We start from the raw sequence: 24,367 nt of genomic DNA on the forward strand, positions 1-24,367 counted from the left end.
CTTCAGAGGAATTTATCCAACCCACAAATAAGCTGGTGTTTTGCTGTTGCGGGACATGTGTTCAGAATTTTTGTGTTGCAAGTTAAACAACTGAATTTTCAACTGCTTTTCCACCTGTTGAATTTTTGACATGTACCTAAACATTTAAAAGACATTTAGAAAGGGACATGGATGGGGGAAAACATTTAACGGGATATGGGGCTACCTCGGGTAAACAACTTGGTTGGCATTGTTGTCTTCAAAAAAAAATCTGTGTGACTATGAATTGGTATTAGGAAGGATGAGTGAAAAGCTTAGTTAAAGATCTGAGAATTAAGGATCTTAAAGGATGAAAGAAGTGGCAAAATATTTCAGACAATAACTTCAAAGCAATTTGGCCACTCAACTCAATTTTGTGTTTACTTATTCATTTAAATAAAACATTTTTTATGAAGAACATTGGGATCAAGTTTGGGAGCTAATTTATATGATGTATTTGTATATGTTAGATAAAGTGAATTGTCAGGTAGACCGGTATGGTGTCATTATATGAGAAGGAAATGAAGGGAGAACATGAGAATTAAATCTTTTACTTCTATCAAAGCTGAACCCTACATGGTGTCACTGTGAAAACTTGTTATTTGAAACAATGCATTTGTAGCATTGGTATCCAGCATGTGCGCAAATGCTGGAGTGAAAGTTGCATCCATGATTTTTTTGATTTCATGGGTCATGTTGACCTAAGAATAAAAAACATCAACAAAATGAAAGAAAGGAAAAGAAATCTAATGCAAAATGCAGTGGCTGCATCTCAAAAATTAAGTGTGTATTGCACACCTCTCTTTGGAATGTCTGTCTTTAGACCTCCAAAAATGCATTTGCTTTCTCCCTAAAAGATTTAGGACATCAATTGACTCAATGTATTATATTAATAGCACCCGTTACTTTGCAATTTCATTGCTTAATCTCAAAAGTTTAGTTGTTCTTCACCATCTCTCCCCATCTTCGCCCCAATATTAGATCCTTCTGAAGTCACAGAAAGACAATTTGAATACCTATTTAAAAAAATAAATATGGACACCCAGCACAGTAACAGGCCATTGTGGCCTATGAGGCCGTGCCACCCAATTAATCCGCAGTCCCTGGTACATTGCATACAATGGGAGGAAATTGGAACACCCAGAGGAAACTCGTGCAGACACAGGGAGAACGTACAAACTTCTGACAGCGCAGGATTTGAATCCTGGTCCCGATTGCTGGCCCTGTAACTGCTATGCTAACCGTAGAATATTAGCATTTCCTAAAAGAAATCTTCATGCAGACTTTGCTGACATATCATTGAGTTGAATACCCACACCTGAACTTGGAGTCCTGTTGTATGCAATAGATGCCCAGAAGCTGATCAAATAATGAAAATTCAAAATATTTCTTAATCCTAATCATGTCTCTAAGGGACATCACCCTCTAAAAAGGTTTTAAAAAATTGTTATTACTGTTTGATACCAAGACCACAGAAAATGGCAAACACAATTCCTAAATATTTCAAATGCATTTAGACAATTTGAGCTGGAGTTAGTGTTCATTAATTAAAGTGTAGCTTGCTTTTGCTCTCTGTCATTCACCCTGGACATGATCAGCTGACATCTCATTTCATTGTCTGAGAATGCACTGAAAAAATTGGATGGTCAAAGTAGAGAGATGCTATTCTGAGTAAAAGAATGTGGCTGAAAATAAAGTAAAATGCTTTAAGATTTATATATTTATGCAAATGAAGTTTGTTCAGTGTAAGTACAGTATAGTATTTTTGTCTTTTAAACTGTTTATTCTTAATCCAGGTTTATTAGCATTGTAAGGGTAATTCTCAAGCATTGGAAAATACACTGGTGCTTCTGTTGCAGTGAGAGCAGTTTTAACTTGGTTAACCCCATTGAATGATTCAAGGGGAGAATTGTCTTTGTCCCTTTTTTTACATATGTGTTCATTCAAGAGGTAAATCATGAAAATCTGTTAACACTGTGGTTGAGGTTAAAAACACAAAATGCTGGATAAGCTCAGCAGGTCAAACAATGTCCTTAATGTTGTAAAGGTAGAAATACATTACGACATTTCAGGCTTGAGCCCTGAATTCTCTCATCAAGGTATGAGAGAATTTCAGTAGGTATCCGAGGGTAAGGGAGAGGGGGATGGCAAAGGCAGAAGATGATAGGTGGATGAGAGAAGGGAGGGAAAAGAAAAGGTGAGCAAGTTTAGCAGGAAGCAGAGAAATCAATGTTAATGCGATCAGGTTGGAGAGTGCCCAGACGGAAGATTCGACAGTTCCAATCCGAATAAAAGTAGACATCGTCTTCGGAGTAACAGGTTCATGTGTGAATGAGAAAATGAATTCCAATAGTTTTTAATATCTATACCTCTGACCAGACATGATAGTTACTGTAGATGGGGTCATCTATAAATCAACTGAGATTGAGGTTTCATAAGTTTCTTTCTCATACTGGTACGTTGTACATGGATAGTTTGATACAATGCTTATCTGTGGCATCATGGAATGTTGTGTTGCCTTTTATGCTGTGTTATTCTGCTTGAATATGGTAACCCTGTTATGTCGTCTGGCTTTTTCTTCATCATTTTTGTCAACACATCTGCTCAATGGCCTTACTAAGATTTTATTGTTGAGCAGCAGTTCAAGAGCTGGATATTAGTCATGGGACAAAGAATTATTGAAAAAAGACATTTAGAAAGAGCATTTATTTTTCTTTTTATTTATTGTGCTATTTGTAAACCTTGTATTAAGTCACTAATTTCCAAAAGTTACTTTGAATGGTTAAATTATGGACTCCTTCACATACGTGCCAGCTTCCGATAAATTATTAAAATGAAAAGTCTGATGTAGTACATATGTTCATTCCTACGAATGGCAAAACTAGTTTTTTCTCTCTCTCCTTTTTAGTCATTATACTCAACAGTTTCATGTTTTTGATGCATTTCATTACAATACTGTGGAAGTCTATTTAATGTATTGAATATTTTTTTGTTTACTTTTTGACTCAAAATCAACCTATGGACATGTGTAAAAATTTGTTACTCCGGGACAGACTCTAGACCAGGGGTGTCAAACTCAAATTCACAGAGGGCCAAAATTAAAAGCTTGGACTAAGTCGTGGGCCAAACTAAATATTTATTGAAAATTTTCAACAACATCTGCATGTTTTCTCTTCTTTCAACATATGTAATGTTAAACTTTTTCTTATTAAAATAAATGTTTAATAATAGTTTTGGTTAAATTCTTTCCAGAAGAAGCATTAACAAATGAGAAATAAAATATTCAGTAAATAATATTTCTCTATAGCCTTTAAGCTCCTTTTAAATGTATTTTTTTTCTCATGCCAACAAGTCAAAAAAAAACTTGCTTCAATGACAAACAGGTTTGTCTTTTAAAATGATGAACATATAGTCTGTCTCCCACCTGTCTTGAAAGGTCCTGTTTTCTGTCTTTCGTTTGGCCATTTTTCGTAAGGGGTTTATTACATGTGAGTTAGGCGACAGGTGGCAGATGGTAATGAAAGGAAAGAGAGGAGGTGGGGGCGATTAGCGGGCTGACGGGCCGGCGCCAACGCATTTGCAAAGCATTCTGGGATTTGTAGTACTAGCTGTGCATGCACTATACTGGCGCGGCGGCCAGCGGGCCAGCTCTAATACATATTTGATATGATCTTGCGGGCCAAATATAATTATATCACGGGCCAAATTTGGCCCACAGGCCTGAGTTTGACATGAGTGCTCTAGATTATTTGCATTTGGGGAGGAACAAAATGTAATAAAGTTCCACAAGATGTTCAACATATCACCCCCATTTAACGTATTTTTAAAATGCCAGGAAGAAAAGTTTGATTTTAAGTAAAAAGGATGTACAATCGTGGAGGTTGAAATCAGCACCATTGTAACTGATGAAGCCGCATCTCCTCCATTTCTTGCTTATCTGCCCTGGTCCCCTCTGCCTCCGGACATAACAAACATAGCATCCTCCTTATCCTCACCTACCACTCTACCAGCCTACGTATTCACCACATTATCCTCCAGAATTTCCAGCATTCACAACAGGATCCCACTACCAGACACATCTTCCTCTCTCCTTCTGTAGGGACTGCTCCTTCCGTGACTCCCTCATGCACTCATCCCTCCCCACCAATTTTTCCCCCTTCCAGACACCTTCCCCTGTGGCCTTAGGAAGTGCCAAACTTGCGGCCACACCTCCTCCCTCATCACGTTCCGAGGCCTCAAATAGGCCTTTCAAATGAGGCAACACTTCATTTTGTGTATCTGCAGGACTGATTTACTGCATCTGGTGCTCCCTTTGTGGCATTCTTTACATCGGAGAGACTGGACTGGGAGCAGATTGGGAGAACATTTCACTGAGGATCTCCCAGTGACAGTGTTGAACCATTTCAGTCTGTGTCACACTCCCACACTCACAGGTCGGTCCATGGCCTTGTGTACTGTCCCACCCAGACCACCTGCAAATTGGAGGAACAACACCTGGTTTTCCATCTGAGCACTCTCCAACTGATGGCATTAATGTCGACTTTTCCGATTTCTGTTAACCCGCTCTCCTCCTCCTCCCCCTCTCCCTTCCCTTCCCCTTTCCAGTTCTCCTCCCTCCCTTCCCTCGCTATTCACCCAGCCATCCCTCATCCCCTTGATCGCTGTCCCCTCCCTCCCTTCTCCACTTATCACCTGCCTTTGCAGCCACCCCTCCCCCTGGTCTTGTGTTTGGATGTCTGCGGGCATTTTTCCATGCCTTGATGAAGGGCTCAAACCCAAAACTGTTTGACCTGCTGAGTTTCTCCATCTTTGTGTTTTTGCATGGCAAAGTTTGTCTTTCAGGTACTGAAACGGGACGTTAAGTTATTCTCCAGGTCATTTTGCTAACAATGGTGAAATAATTCAAGGGTTATCCTTGAAATTGGTTCTTCTAATTACTTGCCAATGTGCACCTAGAAGTCGCCCAAGCGAAATCTTTCCTGATGCACCGGTATCAGACCCCAGATGGGCTGTATTCTTCTTACTCGCTGTATTTTGGGCTTTCTTCTGGCTTCTTGAGACTTGAATAAAGTAAATAATACTGAAGATCATTAGTGGCATTGCTTATCCCAGCCACCCTACTCACACGAAAGATGGATATCCATTTCCGGCAAGTTAATCATCCAGGCTTGTAATATTCCCTTTATAGATCTGAATCATAAAATAATACACCACTAAATGAAACCTTTTTGAGGAACTATCCAGTTTGCTCCAGTCCCTTGCTCATTCTGCATTGCTCTTTTTAATCTACCTTTTCAACATTTTACTCAATTTGTCTGGCCCAACTCATCCATGCTGACTGAGTTGGTATTCTGGGCTAGACCCATTTGCTTGCATATGCCCTTTAATTCCACACGACTGTTCAAATGTCTTTTGAACATTGTTACTTCCGGCAACTTGTCATGCTCAAGTTTCTAACCTTAAAACTATGCCCCCTGGTCATGAAGCTGCTGTGGAATTTGATTTTGCCTCCTGTTGAGGCAATGCATTCTGGATCAAATCAAGGCGCCTTCTAAAGAAAAAACAAACTCTTATAAAATGTAAATTAGTTCATGTGTGTAACTTGTGTTGATTTCTAATGTATGTTTTATGTTGAAAATTGTGCCATGTTCTGCCATATTGCTTGTTGCAACTAACTTTATTACCTCTGGGGAATCAGTGAGGGTGTTCAATGGTGTATGACTTTCATAAACTATCTATGGCTTGAAACACTTATAATCCTTACTTAAAGACTCAGGAGTTGTTCAGCAAAAAAAATTACGCTAATTGTAAATGCCAATTTTCATTTTTCTTTTTAACTCTGATGGCAACTTTAATGTGTTTTATTTTTGCAATTTAACAACTTTAGCAAATATTGTTCCTCCTCCCCCACAGCTCCTTTGTGTTTTCAATTGCAATGCACTTGGGGAGAGTTGAATGGAAATAACCATGTTAATGCAATATTGAGGGAGTGTAGTGCTATCAAAAGCATCTTTTTTCTGGGTATGATATTAAATGTCTTTCCGTTGTCTCCACTGGGTTTAAAGGATGTCTGGGACATTTAGTAGAAGAGAAGGCCGTTTTCCCCCATGTGTTGATCTTCTTGCACTTTCTAGTGTTTTGATATGTTGAATAGATGTCACTTTTTTTTGAACAATTTATCTTTTTCTTTCTTTTCCAATCTTTTTATTATTATTATAATTTATAAACACATACAGTTCAAAGAGATATGAAAAATACATAGTAAATAATGAATTAATACAGAGATATTAAACAATAATATTGCAGAATAAAAATATATCATAAAAAAATTTAGATCAGTTTAGAGTATGAACTATCTCTAAAAAAAAAGATATAATTAATAAAAATATATAAAAAAAAGAGAAAAAAAACCCCAAAAAAGAAGAAAAAACAAATCTGAATTAAAAACTTAAAAAAATTTAAAAAAACCTACCGATATAGCTAAACCACGCCGATCACTCCGATCTCATCTAGCAGCCCAATTATCATACATAATCATAAAAAGAAAACAGAGCCAGATCAACTCACCACAAATGAAAATATAATTTATCTTTTTTAACCCAATCTTTTTGTGGCATAAATAAAAATTGGTCTGCGAGTGCTGGGTGGTGTTGGTGGGGGATATCAGTGAAATATTCTGCCACTCATTTCTGCATATTTGCAGCAAGCATGGAAGCAGATTTACGAAATGGAATTCATTGCAAAGGCACTCTTGTGGGGAATGGGCCCGGGTACCTGATACCCAACTGGTTTCAGAAAGAGCTATCAGACATGAGTTGGATATTTTTTCCTGTGCTATTCCACTTTAAGGAAGCATTTGTGTGCATACAGTGAGCAGAATCAGATTTTTCATCCTGAATCTGATATTCAGAACTAAATTTGTTTTCTGCTGTAATATGACCATTATGCTATGCCAAAGGATTGAACTGCTTGCTGTGTATCAAGGAATTTGTACAGGGCCAGTCCCACAGAATGGAGTTTACTGACTCACATAGAAATTATAAACTGTTTATCCGCAAGGAAAAAAGAATTCTATGCAGGAAGCCTAAATTAAAAGCGCAGTTATTTCATGTCTTAATTGTTGTATGTCATTGCAGTTGGAATCTAACCTGCATCCTGATTATTCTCGTTGCTGACCTCAGCTGAATATTCACTAGCTTATCTTTTTTGGATCCTGATGACCTTGGTGTATCGCTGCCATTTCTCATTTTTTTTATTTAGTAACTTGCATCACTGCAATTTAATGAAAGTTCACTGGAAACAAGCAGACTCTTAAATGAGGGTTTCTGTGATCTTGGATTAAACTGTAGATTTTAGCAACATTAGATATAGAAAAAGCAAAAGGCATTCACCAGACTTTAGTTTATGATTGTACAAATAGTCAGCAAAAGTGAAAATTGATTATTATCACCCACAATGCCCACCGGTGAATTACTGTCTGATTTCTGAAATGGCACCTAAACATCTATTTAAAAAATACTGAGCCATTAGAATACATACTAACCCACTGAACTGATTGAAATCTGTTTCAGTGATATTTCACAAGATGTCTGAGAAACAACTTGTGTTTAATTTTGTTTTTAGTTTTCCTTTCATGGATTGTCACTGCAGGGCTCCAATGCATCAAAGCTGCAATATAAACTAGTATTTTTTTTTCTCCTTTTTGCTTACAGAGTAACTGAGGAAAAGGATAAAACTGTGATATTTTCTAGACCAAGAAAATATATTCACTCCTCAGGGTCTGAGCCACCAGAGCTTGGCTATGTGGACATCCGCATACTTGCAGACAGCGTGTGTCGTTATGATCTAGATGATATGGATGTGGCCTGGCTGGAGCTGCTAAATGAAGAATTCAGAGGAATGGGTATGTATTTAACATAAATGTAGCTTGTCTCCCTTATGGCTGAATTTAAGAGCCTCTTTTATTGGAGGTTATTTATAAAGTAGTAAATGAATACAAACCTTTCACAACTTCACCGAGTAGATGTTTATCTAATTTGGTATGCAGTCGCTGGTTGAGGTAGGAAACTTAGCAGCCAGCCCCTCCAACTTAAGTGAGATATCAGACCAAATAATCAGTTGAGGCATGGGTGTGGGACAAAATACCAAGAGAACACCCTTGCTTATTTCAGATTAGTGTGATCATCACATAAGCTGTAATTTCTTACTCTCTATCATACTTTTCTGCTCAGAGCAATGATGAAATTGATAGTGTCACAAAGACTACACTTATAAATTAGATTATTGGCTATTATATGCTTGGAAATTTGGGAATGTTCTGAAACAGACATGTTCATATAGTTATGAATTTCCAATAAAAGACGCCATTGCTATCTACAATTCTAGTCAATGTATCTGTATTTGGGTTAATACTTCACCACAATAATACGGAATTTACACTGTTAGAGTTGAGACTTGTCTGTACTGATGTTTTTTTTTTTGCTGAACTGTTGCAAAAATAGAGCAGGCCATTGTGTAAAATTTTGTTCCTTTTTGCTTGTGATAAATGTGAATGCACAGCAGTAAATAACAGTGGTTGTGATAAAGTTCTGTTCCATTGAAGACAATGGAACTGTATTCCAGAAGTAATGTGGAACTTATGCACTTAGGACAAGCAGCCCCAAAATAAAATTCTTCCTCCACTTGTATTTTGGCCAAGATACTTTGCTGTTTTTCAAAATTACAAGAAACCTATTAGTTGCCTCATGCTAAATAAGTACATTGTGATGAGGCTCGTGTGGTTAATGCAGTGCAATAAAATATAGAATTTATGCCACTTATTTTTGTAGAATGTGTTTTCCACTTGAGGCCAGAATATGAACAAGTTCGTTGTGTAAATTTGTTCAAGTAGCAAGTTTGAAATTTACAGAAAGATACTTGATGTGGCTAATTTTAAACTAAAGTAAAAGACAGGTTTTTTAAATAGCTAAAGCAGTGAGGCAACACTACATGTTTGTGGAATGAGTGTGTGGATTCATCCTTAAGAATGGAAGTGTGTATATATTGCAGTTAGAAAAATGTTGATGATGTTGCACTTGAAATATTGTGTGCAATTCTGGTCGCCCCATGACAAGAAGTATCTGAAGGTTTTGGAAAGGGTATGGAAGATATTTACCAGGATGTTGACTGGTTTTAGAGGGTATAAGCAAGGGGAAAGGTTGGACAAGCAGGTTTTTGCTCTGGAGTATCAGAGGCAGATGGGAGAACTGATAGAAATTCCTAAAATTATGAGATTTATTGATAAGATAGTCAGTCATAATCTCTTTCCCAGGATAAAATTATAAAAAAAATTGGTGAGCATGTGTTTGGAGGGGTGGGGGGTAGGGGGTGTTGGTTTAGAGAGGAGATGTGGGGTGGGGTGATTTTTGTTCCATAGAGTGGTCAGGCTGCCAGTAATAATGGTGGAAGCAGATACAATAGTAATGCCTCCTGCTTAATTTTCTATTAAATTAACTCATAACTGTGCAGGAAATAGAGGTGTAGGTATCATGTGGAAAGAGCAGATTTTATTTAATTTTAGAATCCTGTTAAGTTTAGACACGTAGGCCAAAGGGCTTGTTCCACTATCCTCTCTTGCCCCTGTGCAGGGGAATCTTGCATAGGGACAATGGGGGGGGGGGGGGGGTGGCGGGGTAGAGCTGCTGGAGTAATTTAGCAGATTGAGCATCTTCAGTGGGTTGGGGGGTTGGAGAGGGAAGGAATTGTCGACGTTCAGGGTTGAAACCCTGCATCAAAAGAGAACAAAGTAGAGAAATCCTGAATCATGTTGGTGTTCTGACCTGATGGGTATCTGATCCCTGCATTTGTTTATGTAGAAGCTAAATATTGAGTAGATTAAAGTAAAATTGATAATTACCTGGAGGGTTATGGCAAAATATGTTACAACCCATTTTAATGCAGCAGGTTGCAAGATAATTTGGTATGTAATGAGAATTTACTTGTGAATTTTTACATTTGGAACTTGCAGAATGAGTTTTACCAACTTCAAAATATGTGGTTAGGAAACCTATGCGTTGAATTCTTTTTCTTGTATCTTTGCACTCCCTGTCAAGTTGAACTTGTTGCTTTCAGAAAAGTATACCCTCAGTATAAAGTTTATTGTAGTATAAAGTTTATCACAGTTCTTCTTTCTTTGGCTTGGCTTCGCGGATGAAGATTTATGGAGGGGTAAATTATCACAGTTACCTTTGCCGAAATTAGTCAATTTTTCTGTTTAAATAAAAGCTCTGTTGTAGTCAAGATATTGCTACTTTGATTATATAAAATTGTTTGAGGCATAAGGCCCAGCAATATTTTGAGAATAAGTGCCTTTACCCTCTATTCTTGCAACATCCTCCAAAGTTGATGGCCAATTGTTTGCATTTTATTGATAGATGTCCTGATTAATTTGCATATTTAGTTGGCTCCCTTTCTGCATCACTTCCACGTTCGCTGTGTACTTCTCATCTCTGGGTCAGAGATGGCAACACTCACAGTCGCTGATGCTGTAAAGGTGTTGCTCTAATTCGCTATGCCAAGAGGGCTTGTTCCCATTCCAGAGAACTGACAAAAATTTCAGGCTGATGTTACAGGATTTTAATGAGGGAGTGATAAAAGCTATCTTTTATAAACTGAGATCCAACGAGACTATATCGAACAATTGTGAGGAAGTTATGTCTAATATCCAGGACAATATTTAGTCTCCATCAACATCATTAAAACCGAGTTTCTGGTTGTTAATTAAATGCCATTTGTGCACACAAATTGGCTGCTGCATTTCTTTTATTGATCTTGCTTCACATTTGCTGCCTTAACAGTGAAAAGCTTTGTAATGCTTTGATGTCATTATAGTTGACATAAAAACTATTGTTTTCCCTGAAGTCCAATAGTCACATCCTAAAAGAGTGCAAGGGACACAAAACCTCATTACGTTTAAAAAGTATAACGATACGTACCTGTAGAACTGTAGCCTGCACAGTGACAGAGCCTAAAGTCATAAAGCCCAGGAGCAGGCTGTTTGACTGACTATGTCTATGTTTATACAACAACCCATCTATATAAATCCCACTCAGCCACATCTTTGGCAATTGCCTTCTAACACCTTGGAATTCAAGTGCTTATCTAGATAACTCCTTCAACGTTATGAGAGTCTCTGCCTCTACCTTCCCCTCAGGCATCTTATGCTGTGTTGCTCTCTCCAGGGATGCAGAGTATGTTTAATTGCTTCATTGGTTCAGGTATAAGGCTTCTAAACTTTTGATCACCTTTGGAGTTTGAAGTTGCCATTTTTAAATATGAGGACCAGAGTTGTGCCCAATGAAAGTTAAAGAAGCCATGATGAGGCTGAAATCCAAGAATAAAATAGTAAGATACATCACCCAAACCTCAGGATTACAAAAATCAACTGTTTGGAACATCATTAAGAAGAAAGAGTGTACTGGTGAGCTCAGTAATTGCAAATGGATAGGTAGACCAAGGAAGATCTCCACTGTGGATGACAGAAGAATTCTCATCATCATGAAGAAAAATCCCCAACACTTGTCTGATAGATCAGAAACATTTATAAGGAGGGAGATGTGAATCTGTCAATGACAACTGTCTGCAGAAGACACCATGAACAGAAATACAAAGATTACACTGCCAGATGCACACTACCAGTTAGCCACAGAAACAGGATGGTGGATTACAGTTTGCCAAGAAGTTTTTAAAAGAGCCTGCAGAATTCTGGGAAAAGATCTTGTGGACCTATGAGACCAAGATTAACCTGTAAAAGAGTGATCGTGAGAGCAAAATGTGGAGGCATAAAGGAACTGCCCAAGACTCAAAGCATGCCACTTCATCTGTGAAACATGGTGGTGGGGGTGTTATGGCCTTGATATGTATGGCTGCCACAGGTACTGGTGCACTTATCTTCATTAATGATGTAACTGCTGATGGCAGTAGCAAAATGAATTATGAAGTGTACAGAAACATCTGCTCAAGTTCGAGCAACTGCCTCCAAACTCATTGGACACTGCAGCATCCTACAGCAAGACAATGATCCCAAACATACTGGTAGAGCAACAAAGGAGTTTTTCAAAGCTAAAAAGTGGAAAATTCTTGAATGGCCAAGTCAGTCACTGGATCTAAATCCAATTGAACATGGCTTCCATATGCTGAAGAGAAAACTTTAGGGAACAAGCCCTCTTGGCATAGCGAATTAGAGCAACACCTTTACAGCATCAGCGACTGTGAGCGGGATTTCCCCCACACTGTCTTTAAGGAGTTTGTAGGTTCTCCCTGTGTTGCGTGGGTTTTTTCCAGGGGCTTCGATTTACTCCCACCGTTTGAAGTGTACTGGGAATGTTGGTTAATTGGGGGGCCAAAATGGCCTGTTACTGTGCTGTATGTTTAAATTAAAAAAATTAAATTTAAGACCCCAAAACAAGCAGGAGCTGAAGATGGCTGAAGTAGAAGCCTGGCAGATCATCACCAGAAAATGTACTCAGCACCTGGTGATGACTATGAATCACAGACTTCAAGCAGTCATTGCACTGGATTCTTTCTTCTTTGGCTTGGCTTCGCGGTCGAAGATTTATGGAGGGGTAATGTTGATATGCAACAAAGTACTATACATGATCACTTTAATATACATACCATTGCTATGTCCCAAATATAGTGCCTGAAATGAGGAGACTGTATGAAACATGCTGTAATTTCCAGATGATCAAACCAAAATATATACAAATAGCCTTGAATAAAATCTAGAATGTGCACTTTTATCACATATGAATTGTTTGATTACACATTTAAAACTGTGGAGCACAAGGGCAAATAAATGGAAAACTTGTGTCTTTTTCCCAAACATTATGGAGGGCTCTGTCTGTCGCTTGTTTTCTGTGGTGTGAGAAGACATGGAAAGATGAAATTTGTCTAGGGTTGGAATTGAGTTGTGAATGGGAATTAATTTGTGAATGCAGCCAGCAGTTTGCAAAAACACATGTTTTTTTCATTCTTGAGTCATTGAATCATTGTTTTGTATATTTGTGATAGAGTATGTGTGTACCAGTTTTATATTTGTACCAGAATGCCTACTATCAATCTGTTGCTGTGGCAGGGGCTGTAATTTTGAACAACTTTAATACAGCAGCAGATTGGGACACATGGGATTATTTATCATGATTGATAAATCCTCAAAGTCTTCATCAACTATGGGGAGGGGGGGGGGGGAATTATTTCTTGAAGTCCCAGCCTCTCCTTGTAACTCAAGCAGATCAGTCTTAGCAATATTCTTTTATAGCTGAACACACTCTGCTTGAGGAACTCAGTGGGTCAAGCAGCATCAGTAGGAGAAGAAGAATGGTTTATGTTTTGGGTTGGAATCTGTTATTGAGACTGGAGAAGTGTAGGAGAAGCCAGTGTAAAGAGAACAGTATGGGAGGAGTGGGACAGATGCCCCTTGTGGAATTGGTGGTGTGGTGAACACAGGCAGTAGATTGGCAGATGCCAGGCAGAGCACCAGGAAAAACAAGAGGTCAGGAGTCATACATAATGGGGTAGGTGATCGGAAGACGAGGATCGCCGTTGCTGGGAATTGATGAGAAGAGAAGGAGAGAATGGTGATCTAAAGAGAGACCAAATGGAACCAAGGTTTGGCGTGGGGGAGGTGGGAGGGAAAAGAGTTGAAGAGTTGAGTGGGAAGATGGGGGTTGATGGGGAATGAGAATATGAGGTGTTGACCTTCCAGTTTACATTGGGCTTCATTCTGTCAGTGGAGAAAGCCCAGGGCAGATGTGTTGGCGTGGGAATGAGAAAATGAAGATGAAATGGCTTGCAACTGGGAGCTCAGGATGGCCACTGAAGACAGAGTGTTAGATGCTATGCAAAATAGTCCCCAAGTCTGGGTTTGGTCTCACTGATGTAAAGGAGGCTGCCTTAGGAGCACCAAACGCAGTTGATGAGGATAAAGGAGGTGTTGATGCAATCACGAAGAAGGCTTGCCAGCAGCTATACTTTGTGAGGCGTCTGAGGAGATTTGGTATGTCACTGAAAACTCTCAAAAACTTATACAGGTATACTGTGGAGAGCATTCTGGCTGATTGCATCATTGCCTGGTGTGGAGGTGCTAACTCTCAGGACAAGAAGTAACTCCAGAGGGTTCTTAACTCGGCCTGTGACACCACAGGCACCAGACTTCACTCCATCAAGGTCATCTACATGAGGAGGTGTCTTTAAAATAAAAACAGCCTCTGTCCTCAAAGACCCCCACCACCCAGGCCATGGCCTCTTCACTCTGATACCATCAGGCAAAAGGTACAGGGGCCAAAAGACGAGCAGTCAATGGCACAAGGACAGTTTCTTCCCTGCTACTATCAGATTCCTGAACAATCAATGAACCACTGGACTAACTGGTTTAATTAACAACTATTATTGTTGCCTTCCATTGGAGCGTGTTTAGGGAGGAAAGCACTTGATCTTTGCAATTTGTCTAGCAATTTCAACGCCCTTCCCCTTAAGGCTGCAAAATTAGTTAAATGTAAACAAAATGTCTCATGATAAATGGTCATCAGGTAAAGCAGCACCTGGAGGGAAAGGGATCAGTGACATTTTGGTTCAAGGACCTGCATCAGTGCTAAGAGTGTAGAGGGAAGATGGTCAGGAAGAAGAAGCGAGAGGGAAGAGAGAGACAGAGACCTGGAAGTGATGGGTGAAAGCAGCTTGTGGGAGTTGGTGGGGGTGTAATGGTATGTGTTAGACAAAGGCATGTAGGTGGAAAAGAAAAGGGAAATATTGGGCAGATGGATCTGGGGAGGAGGAAAGGTAGAGAGAGATGCTGGTAGTTGAGAGGTGGAACCTGACACAGGAAGGATGATGGATAGATGGAGCCAGGTGGGGGAGTGGGGAAGTACACTGTATCAGGCTCACTGTGTTCACAGAGAGACAAGTCTTGACACAAGTGTTACAATCCAAGGTAACTTTATTGAACACATGGGAGACAAACCGGGGAAGAGATCAAACGATACTTAATTATTCTACAACTAAATGACTACCGGTGTATATAGACATTCACCTCAGTCCCAGGCTGGACTCCAATACCAGTGGCCACCCATCTTCTACGTGAGATGAGACAAAAACTATAATGGTGCATGCTGGCACATTGGGTACAAGGGACTCTGATATCATAGGCTGCTTACCCTACCACACTCTCCTGCATGTGTACACACTTCACAAACAGGGATTTTCAGACATACTCCCGATTCCCTGACCAACGGGCTTGTGGCTCTGCAAGCACTGATCTGTCGCAGTACTGTACTACAGCTCAACTCCATGTTGTTCATACCTTACCAGCGACTCCTCCAGTGATGACTACAGTAGCGATCTGGCGTCGAGCAATGTCCGGGGCTTGGACCAAGAGGCAGAGAGAAAGAAATGTGTGCATCGATGTTTATACTGTTCTGAGCTGGGCATCTGCCCAATGATGACGCTGAGTCATTTAAATGAGCCAATGGTAAGGTGTGCACTAATGGGTGGCCGGAGTCCAACCTTGATTGGCAGGTGATGCGACACGAATAAGTTTCAGACAGGGAGTTCACGTGATCCTCTGCGATCCACAATGTTCCAAACAGAGAGGCCACATGTTCCTACACGATCCACATAGAATGGAGCAGACAAGGAAGGTGAACCAAGGAAAAGAAAGCAAAGTGAAAAAATATGTGTGTGATGGGCAGAAGGAAGCAAGTGAGAGAGGGTGATGATTCTATTTAATGTGGGTGAGGGAGAGAATGAAAAGGTGAACAAAGATCTTGGGTGGATTGGAAGGAATTGGAAAGGTATCCCATCACTGGTCACATCTTCCCTTCTCTCCCTGCTTCCTTTGTTTTCTGCAGGGATCACTCTCCGCAACTCCCTGCTTAGCTCATTCCTCCCCAACCCCAGCATTTTCTCCCTGCCACTGTATGAAGTGCATCTCTTGTCCCTGAAATTTCACCCTTGCCATCATCCAGGGGCTTAAACAGCTCTTCCCGGTGAGGCAGAGATTCTCATGTGCCTCTTCCAACCTCACCTGTTGCATTTGTAGCCTCCTTGACATTGAAAACACTAGGCAGAGTCTTGGCATTCATTTTGCAGAGCACCTTCACAATGTTTACAACAACTATCTTAAACTTCTATTTGCAAATAATTTCAATTTATTTTTCCATTCATGCACTGACCTGAATGTTCTAGCCTTATCCACTGTCAAATTCAAACTAGAAGAGCCTACATCCAATGAGATTAACTTTGAATTTTTCGAGTTTAGATAACTCCTTCCTGTCGTGTTCCTCTCTCACTCCTACCCATCCACCTGGAATGTCTTTCCCTTTAACCATTGTTTCCATCCCTCCCACCACCTTTTTAAATTAGACCATTGCCCTTTTTACCCTACCCCCAATCTGGTCCCATCTGTGCATCAGATACATGCCTTTCTCTCTTTTTATTGAGTTGGAGAACAAGAACACATTGCATAGAGAACACATAGTTACCAAATATGAAGAATATAAGTAGATTTCCAAAAATAAAAAAATTAAGATATACCCCTTCCCCATACAGTGTGGTCGGAATGACAAAAAAGAAAAGAATCCAAAGAACTCTAATCCCCTCTCAAAAAGAAAACTTGGGATATTTTGACATAAAATTAAAGGTACTATAGTTCTGTTGAATCTATAAAACATTACTAACTGAAGGAAAAACCATACATTCAGTGATCAAGACAAATAAATACATTCAGTGATCAAGACAAACAGATTAAATAAGCATGAAAATATTCCATAAAAGGACTCCAAATTATATGAAAAATAGTGTTATTGTACTCCAAACAAAGCTGTTAAAGGATTAGGTTCAAGATTAACATGTAATATTATTGACAAAACACAAAAAAAATCTCCCTCCAATAAGGTTCAAGAACTCTACAAGACATGTGTATCAAGTTTGCTTTCCCATCATTACAGCTGTTACATCGGGGATTTATATCAGGAAATATACGGGATAATTTGTCTTTAGTCATGCAAGTCCATGTACAACCTTGATATATGCCTTTCTATTTGGATTTATAATGCTTTGATTTCCCCTTTCCTATCCCCTCTCCCATCATCCTTGCTTGATATTTTTTTATCTATCACCTACCTACTCCCTCCACTCTCTGCCTCCATCTTCCTAAGATTTTCTTTAAGTTTTACATATCCTGATATGGTTCTACCTGTCACCTACCAGCCTCTGTCCACACCACTCCCTTTCGTTTCTACATGCTTCTGCACTCTTTGTCCTAATGAAGAATTTTGACCTGAAATGTCGATCATAGATTTCCTCCCAGAGGCTCCTCAGCCTACTGAGTTTTTCCGACATCTCCAGACTTTTTTGTCCCAACAGAATTATAAGGCTGTAAAATATCAATGACTTTAAAATTATAAAATGATCCATCTAGCTAAGATGACGGCTGTGAATCCCCTATTTTAAGTGGAAGGAAAATTCGATGTTCTGAAATTAGTCAAGGGACAGTTGATGTTGGTCAGTCAACCATGGTAGAAAGTATTGTGCTCTTGATGTATTTTACCAGGTAATTTTCATTAAAAATTCAATTTCAAAACTTAGTGTATTTTTATTGTACTTTCTCCAATTTATGTGTTTTTTTAAATAAATGAGGGCCTTTGCCAGCATTTGTTGTCTATCCCAAACTTGTCCTGGAAATGAGTAAGTAGCGGGGAGGCAAGTACTTTGTTGTCTGGAGTCACATTTAGGATGGACATTGAGACTTGGCGAATTTAAATTCAATAAAGGACATTGGTGGTATAATAGGATTTAATCTGATAATGTTGGTGGTTTCATGGTGATCATCATTGCAAGTAGCTGCTCAAAGTTTGGAAAGAAAAAGTAGTTTTGGCTATCATTTTTTAATGTAAGGACATACTAATCAGATGTTACAATGAAAAGTGCTATAAGGTACATAGATTAGAGATTGATCTGGGGCTTAATTAATTTTATAGTATTAAGGAACCTGTGACAAAGGCATCCCCACCATGTCTAATTCAATCATTCACAGCCAATCCACATTTGTAAATTTGTCAGAGATTTTACCAACTATAGTTTTTCTAAATAATTAGGTTTTGATCTTAAAGAAACAATATTGTATCTGAAGCAGAAAGGATTGTTGTATGCCATTTTTTTCAAGCAATATGAATGAATTTTTGTACCAGGTATGATGACTATTTGTGGTGCAGATTTAACAAGTTAATGATGATCTGATATGCCACGGAAACACATCGTTTTGGAGCTCCTTTAATGCTTAGACAGTGTTGGTTTTTCTCTGTTTGCTCTTGTAACACAACGGTAACTATCATATCTGCTTTGCTTTTGATTGAAGAGAAATGAAAGATGATATATGATTGTGTGTTGACCTAGTGCACCAGTGTGAATCACCCAGAGTCAATGTTGTTGACCAATACACAATAACAAGCAGATTGAACTTCAGAATGAACCTTTGTAGGATTCTTATTTGCAACAGAGAAAGGAGAGAGATTTGAATTGTAAATGAGTTTTAAGGTGCAGGAACTTTGCACTAATCCATTTAACCCAAGGAAAATATTGTGGTTGTTTCGTATCAGAAATTAAAAAGACATGGCAGATTGGACAACTCTTGAGACAAGGAGGCAGAGTAAATTTTCATAATTTCAAAGAAAATGTCGACCAGAAATGTTAACTGTCTACACAAATCATCAACCTATCAATTAATTCTTCAATTTTTATTGCCAATCTGCATTATGTTTTATATTCTAATCTGAGGGTCTACTCCACTTTAAAAGTTGAGAGATAAAATCACCAATATTTGTTAGCCTGCCCTGCACCAACTCCTCTTACAACCTTGCCCTGCCCTAAAAACCTGAGGAAAAAAAATTAAATGTTATCCGAAAAGGACAAGATTTGACAGCATCACAAATCATGTGAACACTGCCACCAAAATTTTCTTTACTTACTAATAGAGCCAGTAGAGTCTGCACCTGTTCAGTGATTCCAGTTAATAAAGTTAACATTGCCTTTTATCGCGCAAAGGGTAATTGAGTGTGTTTATGACCCTGAAGAGATCAACACAAAAAAAAACATAACCTTGGATGTGACATTCACCAAAAGCTGCAGAGTTTGAACTCTTTTTATGCAGCAGGATTTTAACGGATTCAAAGGGAAATAGGAAATATTCCATGTCTCTGAACTATGAAGGGAAGTTTGCAGTCCCTTCCTACTGAAAGTTTATTCTAATAATATGTGCCTTAATGATTATGGTAATAGCTGGCTGGATATATTTGTCCTAAGGTAGGAATACCCTTGGAAAAATGTTTGAAAGATCTGTATTATGAATCCCATCACACAGATTAGAGTTAACAAGAAAGTTTGCAAACACTGTGATGGTAGTTCAGCATTGAAACACAGATTATAATATAGGATTGTCACATGTATTTTAAAAAAATGTGAGAGGAATAAACCAGTTTTTATTTGAAAACAATAAATGAGAGTTCAAGTTATAGATTATCAGTAAAGGATGGTCATTGATAGCTGCCTAGTCGGAAACTGAGCAAGCAGGTCAAATGTCATGGATCCACTCTGAAAACTGGAAGCAGATGAAGTGTGTCGCATGACTTCTTTAGAGCTGTTAACATTTGCAAACTGCTTTATGGTCCACTGATGTAATTGATTAAAATTGTTTGTGTTTTTAACAAACACTTAAAAACAGCTAAGTAGAACTTGGGAAGATATTAGGTCTTTGTTTAAAGTGATCCTTTCATCATGTTCCACTTTGTCTTGCTGTGGTATGTCCTTGATCGTTTTTGGAATTTAACTTATCATGATGTCTTCCCGAATAAAAACTCTGAAAAATATGCTATATTGTATACTACTTTTTCATTGCCATTAACAACATTTTAAACAAAAATATTATTGGTTATCTTTTAAATAATTGGAAGTAATGCCATGTGCAGAAAGATTCGATGTTCCTGTTGAAGTTGTAAGGAACCTCTTTATCAGTGGTTCTCATCCTTTTTCCACTCACATAATTATTCCCTATGCCATAGATGCTCTGTGATTAGTAAGGGATTGCTTAAGGTGGGATGTGGGTGGAAAGAAAAAGTTTGAAAACCACTGTTTTAATTGTACCTAATTGACTTGCTATGCCCATGGTTTCAAAACTCCAAAGGAAGTGGGCCAGTGACAATTTTTTTCAAGCAAAATATTTCAGTAACAATTGGGTCTAGAGCAGTGATTCTCAACCTTCCCTTCTCACTCGCATACCACCTTAAGCAATCCCTTACTAATCACAGAGCACCAATGGCATAAGTATGTGACTGGAAAGAAAAAGCTTGAGAACCACTGCTCTATATTTTGGTTACACTTGACTTCCTATGGATGCTGCCTGGTCTGCTGAGTTTCTCCAGTACTTGTGTACTGCACCACTTTGGTCAGTTATTTTGAAGTCAAGAGCTGTGACCTGGAAGTAGAGTGGAAAAATTTAACAACTTCTTAACAAATGGACAGTGCAGCCTGGATGATATTAAATGATATTTTTTTGGTTCAATGTGTCAGGGATGACAGAATTAGATGAGTTCACCATGGAGAGGGTCATGGAAGAATTGGAGCGGAGATGTGATGACAACATGAACCATGCCATTGAGACAGAAGAAGGTCTTGGGATTGAATATGATGAAGATGTGGTGTGTGATGTGTGTCAATCTCCAGATGGTGAGGATGGCAATGAGATGGTTTTCTGTGACAAGTGCAACATATGTGTCCATCAGGTAAGATTACATGCATTCAAACATGTTGCAACTGTTTTACTGAATGAGTTCACTCATTCATTCATTCCATTGGAAACTAAGCCTGTGACAAACAACTGTTGAGTGTTTGCTCCCTTTATCAGGCCAAGCATGAAATGAATTTGACAGTGTACAACACCATGGTGTCAATTAAGATCTTGGATTACAATAGTAGCAGCAAGCAAGTCTGTGTGCAGGTGGTTTCAGATAAACAGATGTACTAGGGTGCATGACAGATAGGTTTATAAAACCTTCAGTCAAGCTGGAAGTGTTGATCAGAGAGGGAATACAAACTTTGAGCCACAAGAGACTGCAGATGCTGGAATCCAGAACAAAAAAAAGTGCAGGAAGAACTCGTTTGGTCGAGCAGCATCAGCAAGGGGAGAAAAGGAACTGGCTGAAGCCCTTAATCTAAATTTTAATTCGTGAATGGTCTTTTAAAGGCAGTGAGAGAGTTTTAAGGATCGTAAGTAATATTTCAGAATATCCTAAATTAAAAGTGAAAATATTTGAAATAATTGGTCAAGGCACCATTGTGGGAAGAGATACAAAGTTGACATTTCAGTTGGACAATCCTTTGTCAGAATAGCCTAGCACCAGTGGCAGCTTGCTGTAAAGATGGCTGGATTATTTTGGTGAAAATGCTGTTTTTTAAATTCATTCAGCGCATGTGGGCTTTGCAGGCTGAGCCACCATTTAATTTTTTTTTCCAAAAAATAAACTTCATTAACAATAAGTTACTCAGGGAAAAAAAACAGTTCAAAGTTTGTTCACATACTTGGTGACATATTCATACATATCAATCACTGTACAGTTACTTTCATTCTCTATTTAGCACCATTGCCACCACTGTGGGACTTGCAGTTACTCCCTCCTCTGTTTGAGAGACTTCCCTTTGGTCTCAGCCCCTCAGTGCTCAATAACAGAAAGACTTGAGACTGTGGTCCTTCCCGATATCACCATCTCGTTAGCTGCGCCAAGCCTCAGGGCCTCCCTCATCTCGTACACCTGCAGCCTAGAATGTGCCAGTTGGCAGCAATCCCTCACTGACATCGTTGTATGCTGGAAGATCAGTAAGTTTTGGTCAGGCGGCAGAGGGATTTTCACTGATTTTTTTTAACAAAATATAGACTTTATTCACAATAAATTATTTACAAAATCAAAACCATTCAAGTTCTCTTCCCACCCTTAGTTTTGCGTCAATAATTTTTTTATCACTCTACCCTGTAACATTCATTTCCATTTAAACTATTACCACCAAGGCTTCCCCTTGGTCTCAGCCCCTCAATGACCAGTAACGGAAGTACTATAGACTGTGGTAGTTTCCACGGCACCTCGTTGACTTTGTCAGTCCTCAGTGTGTTCCTCAGTACGTATCCTAGCAGCCTGAAAAGTGCCAGTCAGCTGCATTCCTGCGTTGACATCCCCATGTGGTGAAAGACCAACGATTCAGGCAGACCGAATTGTATCTTTCACAGAGTTGATGGTCTTCCAGCAGTTCTGGATGTTTGACTATGTGCATTCCTGGGAGCAGCTTGTAAATTTGAGTCCTCTATCGTGTGGCTGCTGGGAATGAACCGGGACAAGAACCCTTGCATCTGTCTCCACACATTTAGCGAATCTCCATTTTGCAGAGGTGGCTAACTGTCTCCACCGCAGTCATCTCGGGGACAACATGTGTTGTGGATTATGTTCTGGCTGTATAGGAAGGATCTGACTGGGAGGGCTTCTCTCACTGTCATCCAGGCCAAATGCTGGTGCTCGTTTATGAGCACTGGCAATGAGGCATTTTGCCAGATGACCTGGACGATCTGCTCCGGGAACAAGTCCATCGAATCCTCGTCTCTCAGTGTCCACAGGACTTTCTATGCTGACCACTGCCTGATGGCCTTGTGGTCAAAGGTGTTTGGAAAAACTTTTCCACAAAGGATAGGTGGTGTGGCAAAATCTAGCTGACTAGGACATTGCGTGGCAACAGGACCAGGCCCATCCTTCATAACAGCTGGGACTCGTAGAACCCACAGTATATAGTGGCACTTGGTGCCCTCCTCCTTCAGTTTCACTGAGTTTAATTGCCCATCTCTAATTGCCCTTGAGAAGGTGGTGGTATGCTGCCTTCTTGAACTGCTTCAGTCTTTGAGGTGTTACCTAGCGGAGGTGAAGAATATGTTTCCAAGTTGGGGTGGTGTGTGGCTTGGGGGGCAACTTCCAGGTGGTGGAAGAAAAGAAACAAAGTGGCATTGAGTGATTTTATTAATGTCAAAAATATTGAATGTGTTATGTCAGAGGATAAAGCCGACTTGAGTCAGGTAGGAAGTGAGTTCTGTGGAGTGGAGAACAGGAAGTGTACAGTAGAATCAAGATGTAGAAATGGATGTGCAGCTAGGAAAGCTTGGGCATTGATAAATGAGTAAGCAATCATGGGAAGTGAGCTCATGTTGAGCATAGTTAGATAACCACAATCTTGGTGATGATAACGGATGATAACGGATGTGTTTAGTTTAACAAGGCCCCAGTGTTATTGGCAGTTTACAATTAGTATAAAAGAGTTGGTCACCAAAGGGCAGGAACAGTAATTTAGATCTTTTTTTGAATGGAGTGCAACTCATCCACCATTTGACAGCAGATATAACGTAGACAGTGAGAAATGCAATAGAGGGTAAAGGTGGGTATAATTAATATTTGTGCAAAAGATAGCACAATGTAGTGGGTTTCTATTACAGAATGTTACTAACCACTCATCATTACGAAAAGACCATTTGGTTGAACAGATTCCATGTGTTTTTCCATTGCTGCATCCAACCCCATCAACTAGGTTAATAAGTAGATCCCTGGGAACCCCTGCTGGTAGAAGAAAGGGAAGTATGCTGGGGTGAATTCAGATAGATCAGAATGGAACCGGGAATCTGTCATTGTTCGTACTTAATGAATGCTGCTTAAAAAAAAGTTGAAGAGTATGAAGAAGGATGAAATATAGTGATTACAGTCACAAGAATGACCACATGGTGGTAAACAGGTGGAAGATTTTCTCAAAGATTTGAATGTTAGGATAGATTAAGGTAGGTGCTTGTTTAAATTTCTCCATTGGCTAATGAGCTATAGTTAATAAAGGGAAGGGAAGCTTAAGTGGAGCAGCGGAGAGTTGGAGCAAGAGAGTACGGGAACAGGCTTGTTTAAATTGGTGAGAGGTATAGGCAGATCGGCCATTGTGTGAGTAGGGCAGAGTGAGAGTGGGGAGGAAGCTTTGGCTAGAAGAGGCTGAGGTCCCTGATAAGAAGGGCTTGTTTTCTTTTCGTTGTTGCTGATTTGGTCTTGATTGCTTGTCGTACAGTGTAGGAGTGATGGCAGATATGGCAGTGGAAGGCTCCGTCTGTCAGATGTGGGAATTCATGGAATCTGATGGTTTCCCTGATGACTATACCTGTAAGAGGTGGATGATATGGGAGGCTGTGCAAATTATTGATAAAACTTTTGAGCAGGTTCTAACACCTTGAGTGCAGGATTCAGGGAGTAAATGGGTG

General features: G+C 39.4%; 1 protein-coding gene across 1 annotated transcript in view; it reads left to right on the plus strand.

Moving 5' to 3' along the window:
- LOC138757895 (protein Jade-1-like) overlaps positions 1 to 24,367 on the plus strand; it is a 160,750-nt gene that overhangs the window by 104,240 nt on the left and 32,143 nt on the right. Inside the window, 2 exon segments of the mRNA XM_069925983.1 lie at positions 7,731 to 7,921; positions 20,617 to 20,828. Of these exon segments, the coding sequence (XP_069782084.1) occupies positions 7,731 to 7,921; positions 20,617 to 20,828 (403 nt within the window).

The sequence above is a fragment of the Narcine bancroftii genome, chromosome 3 (genome assembly GCF_036971445.1).
Source record: "Narcine bancroftii isolate sNarBan1 chromosome 3, sNarBan1.hap1, whole genome shotgun sequence".
NCBI classification, from domain to species: Eukaryota; Metazoa; Chordata; class Chondrichthyes; order Torpediniformes; family Narcinidae; genus Narcine; species Narcine bancroftii.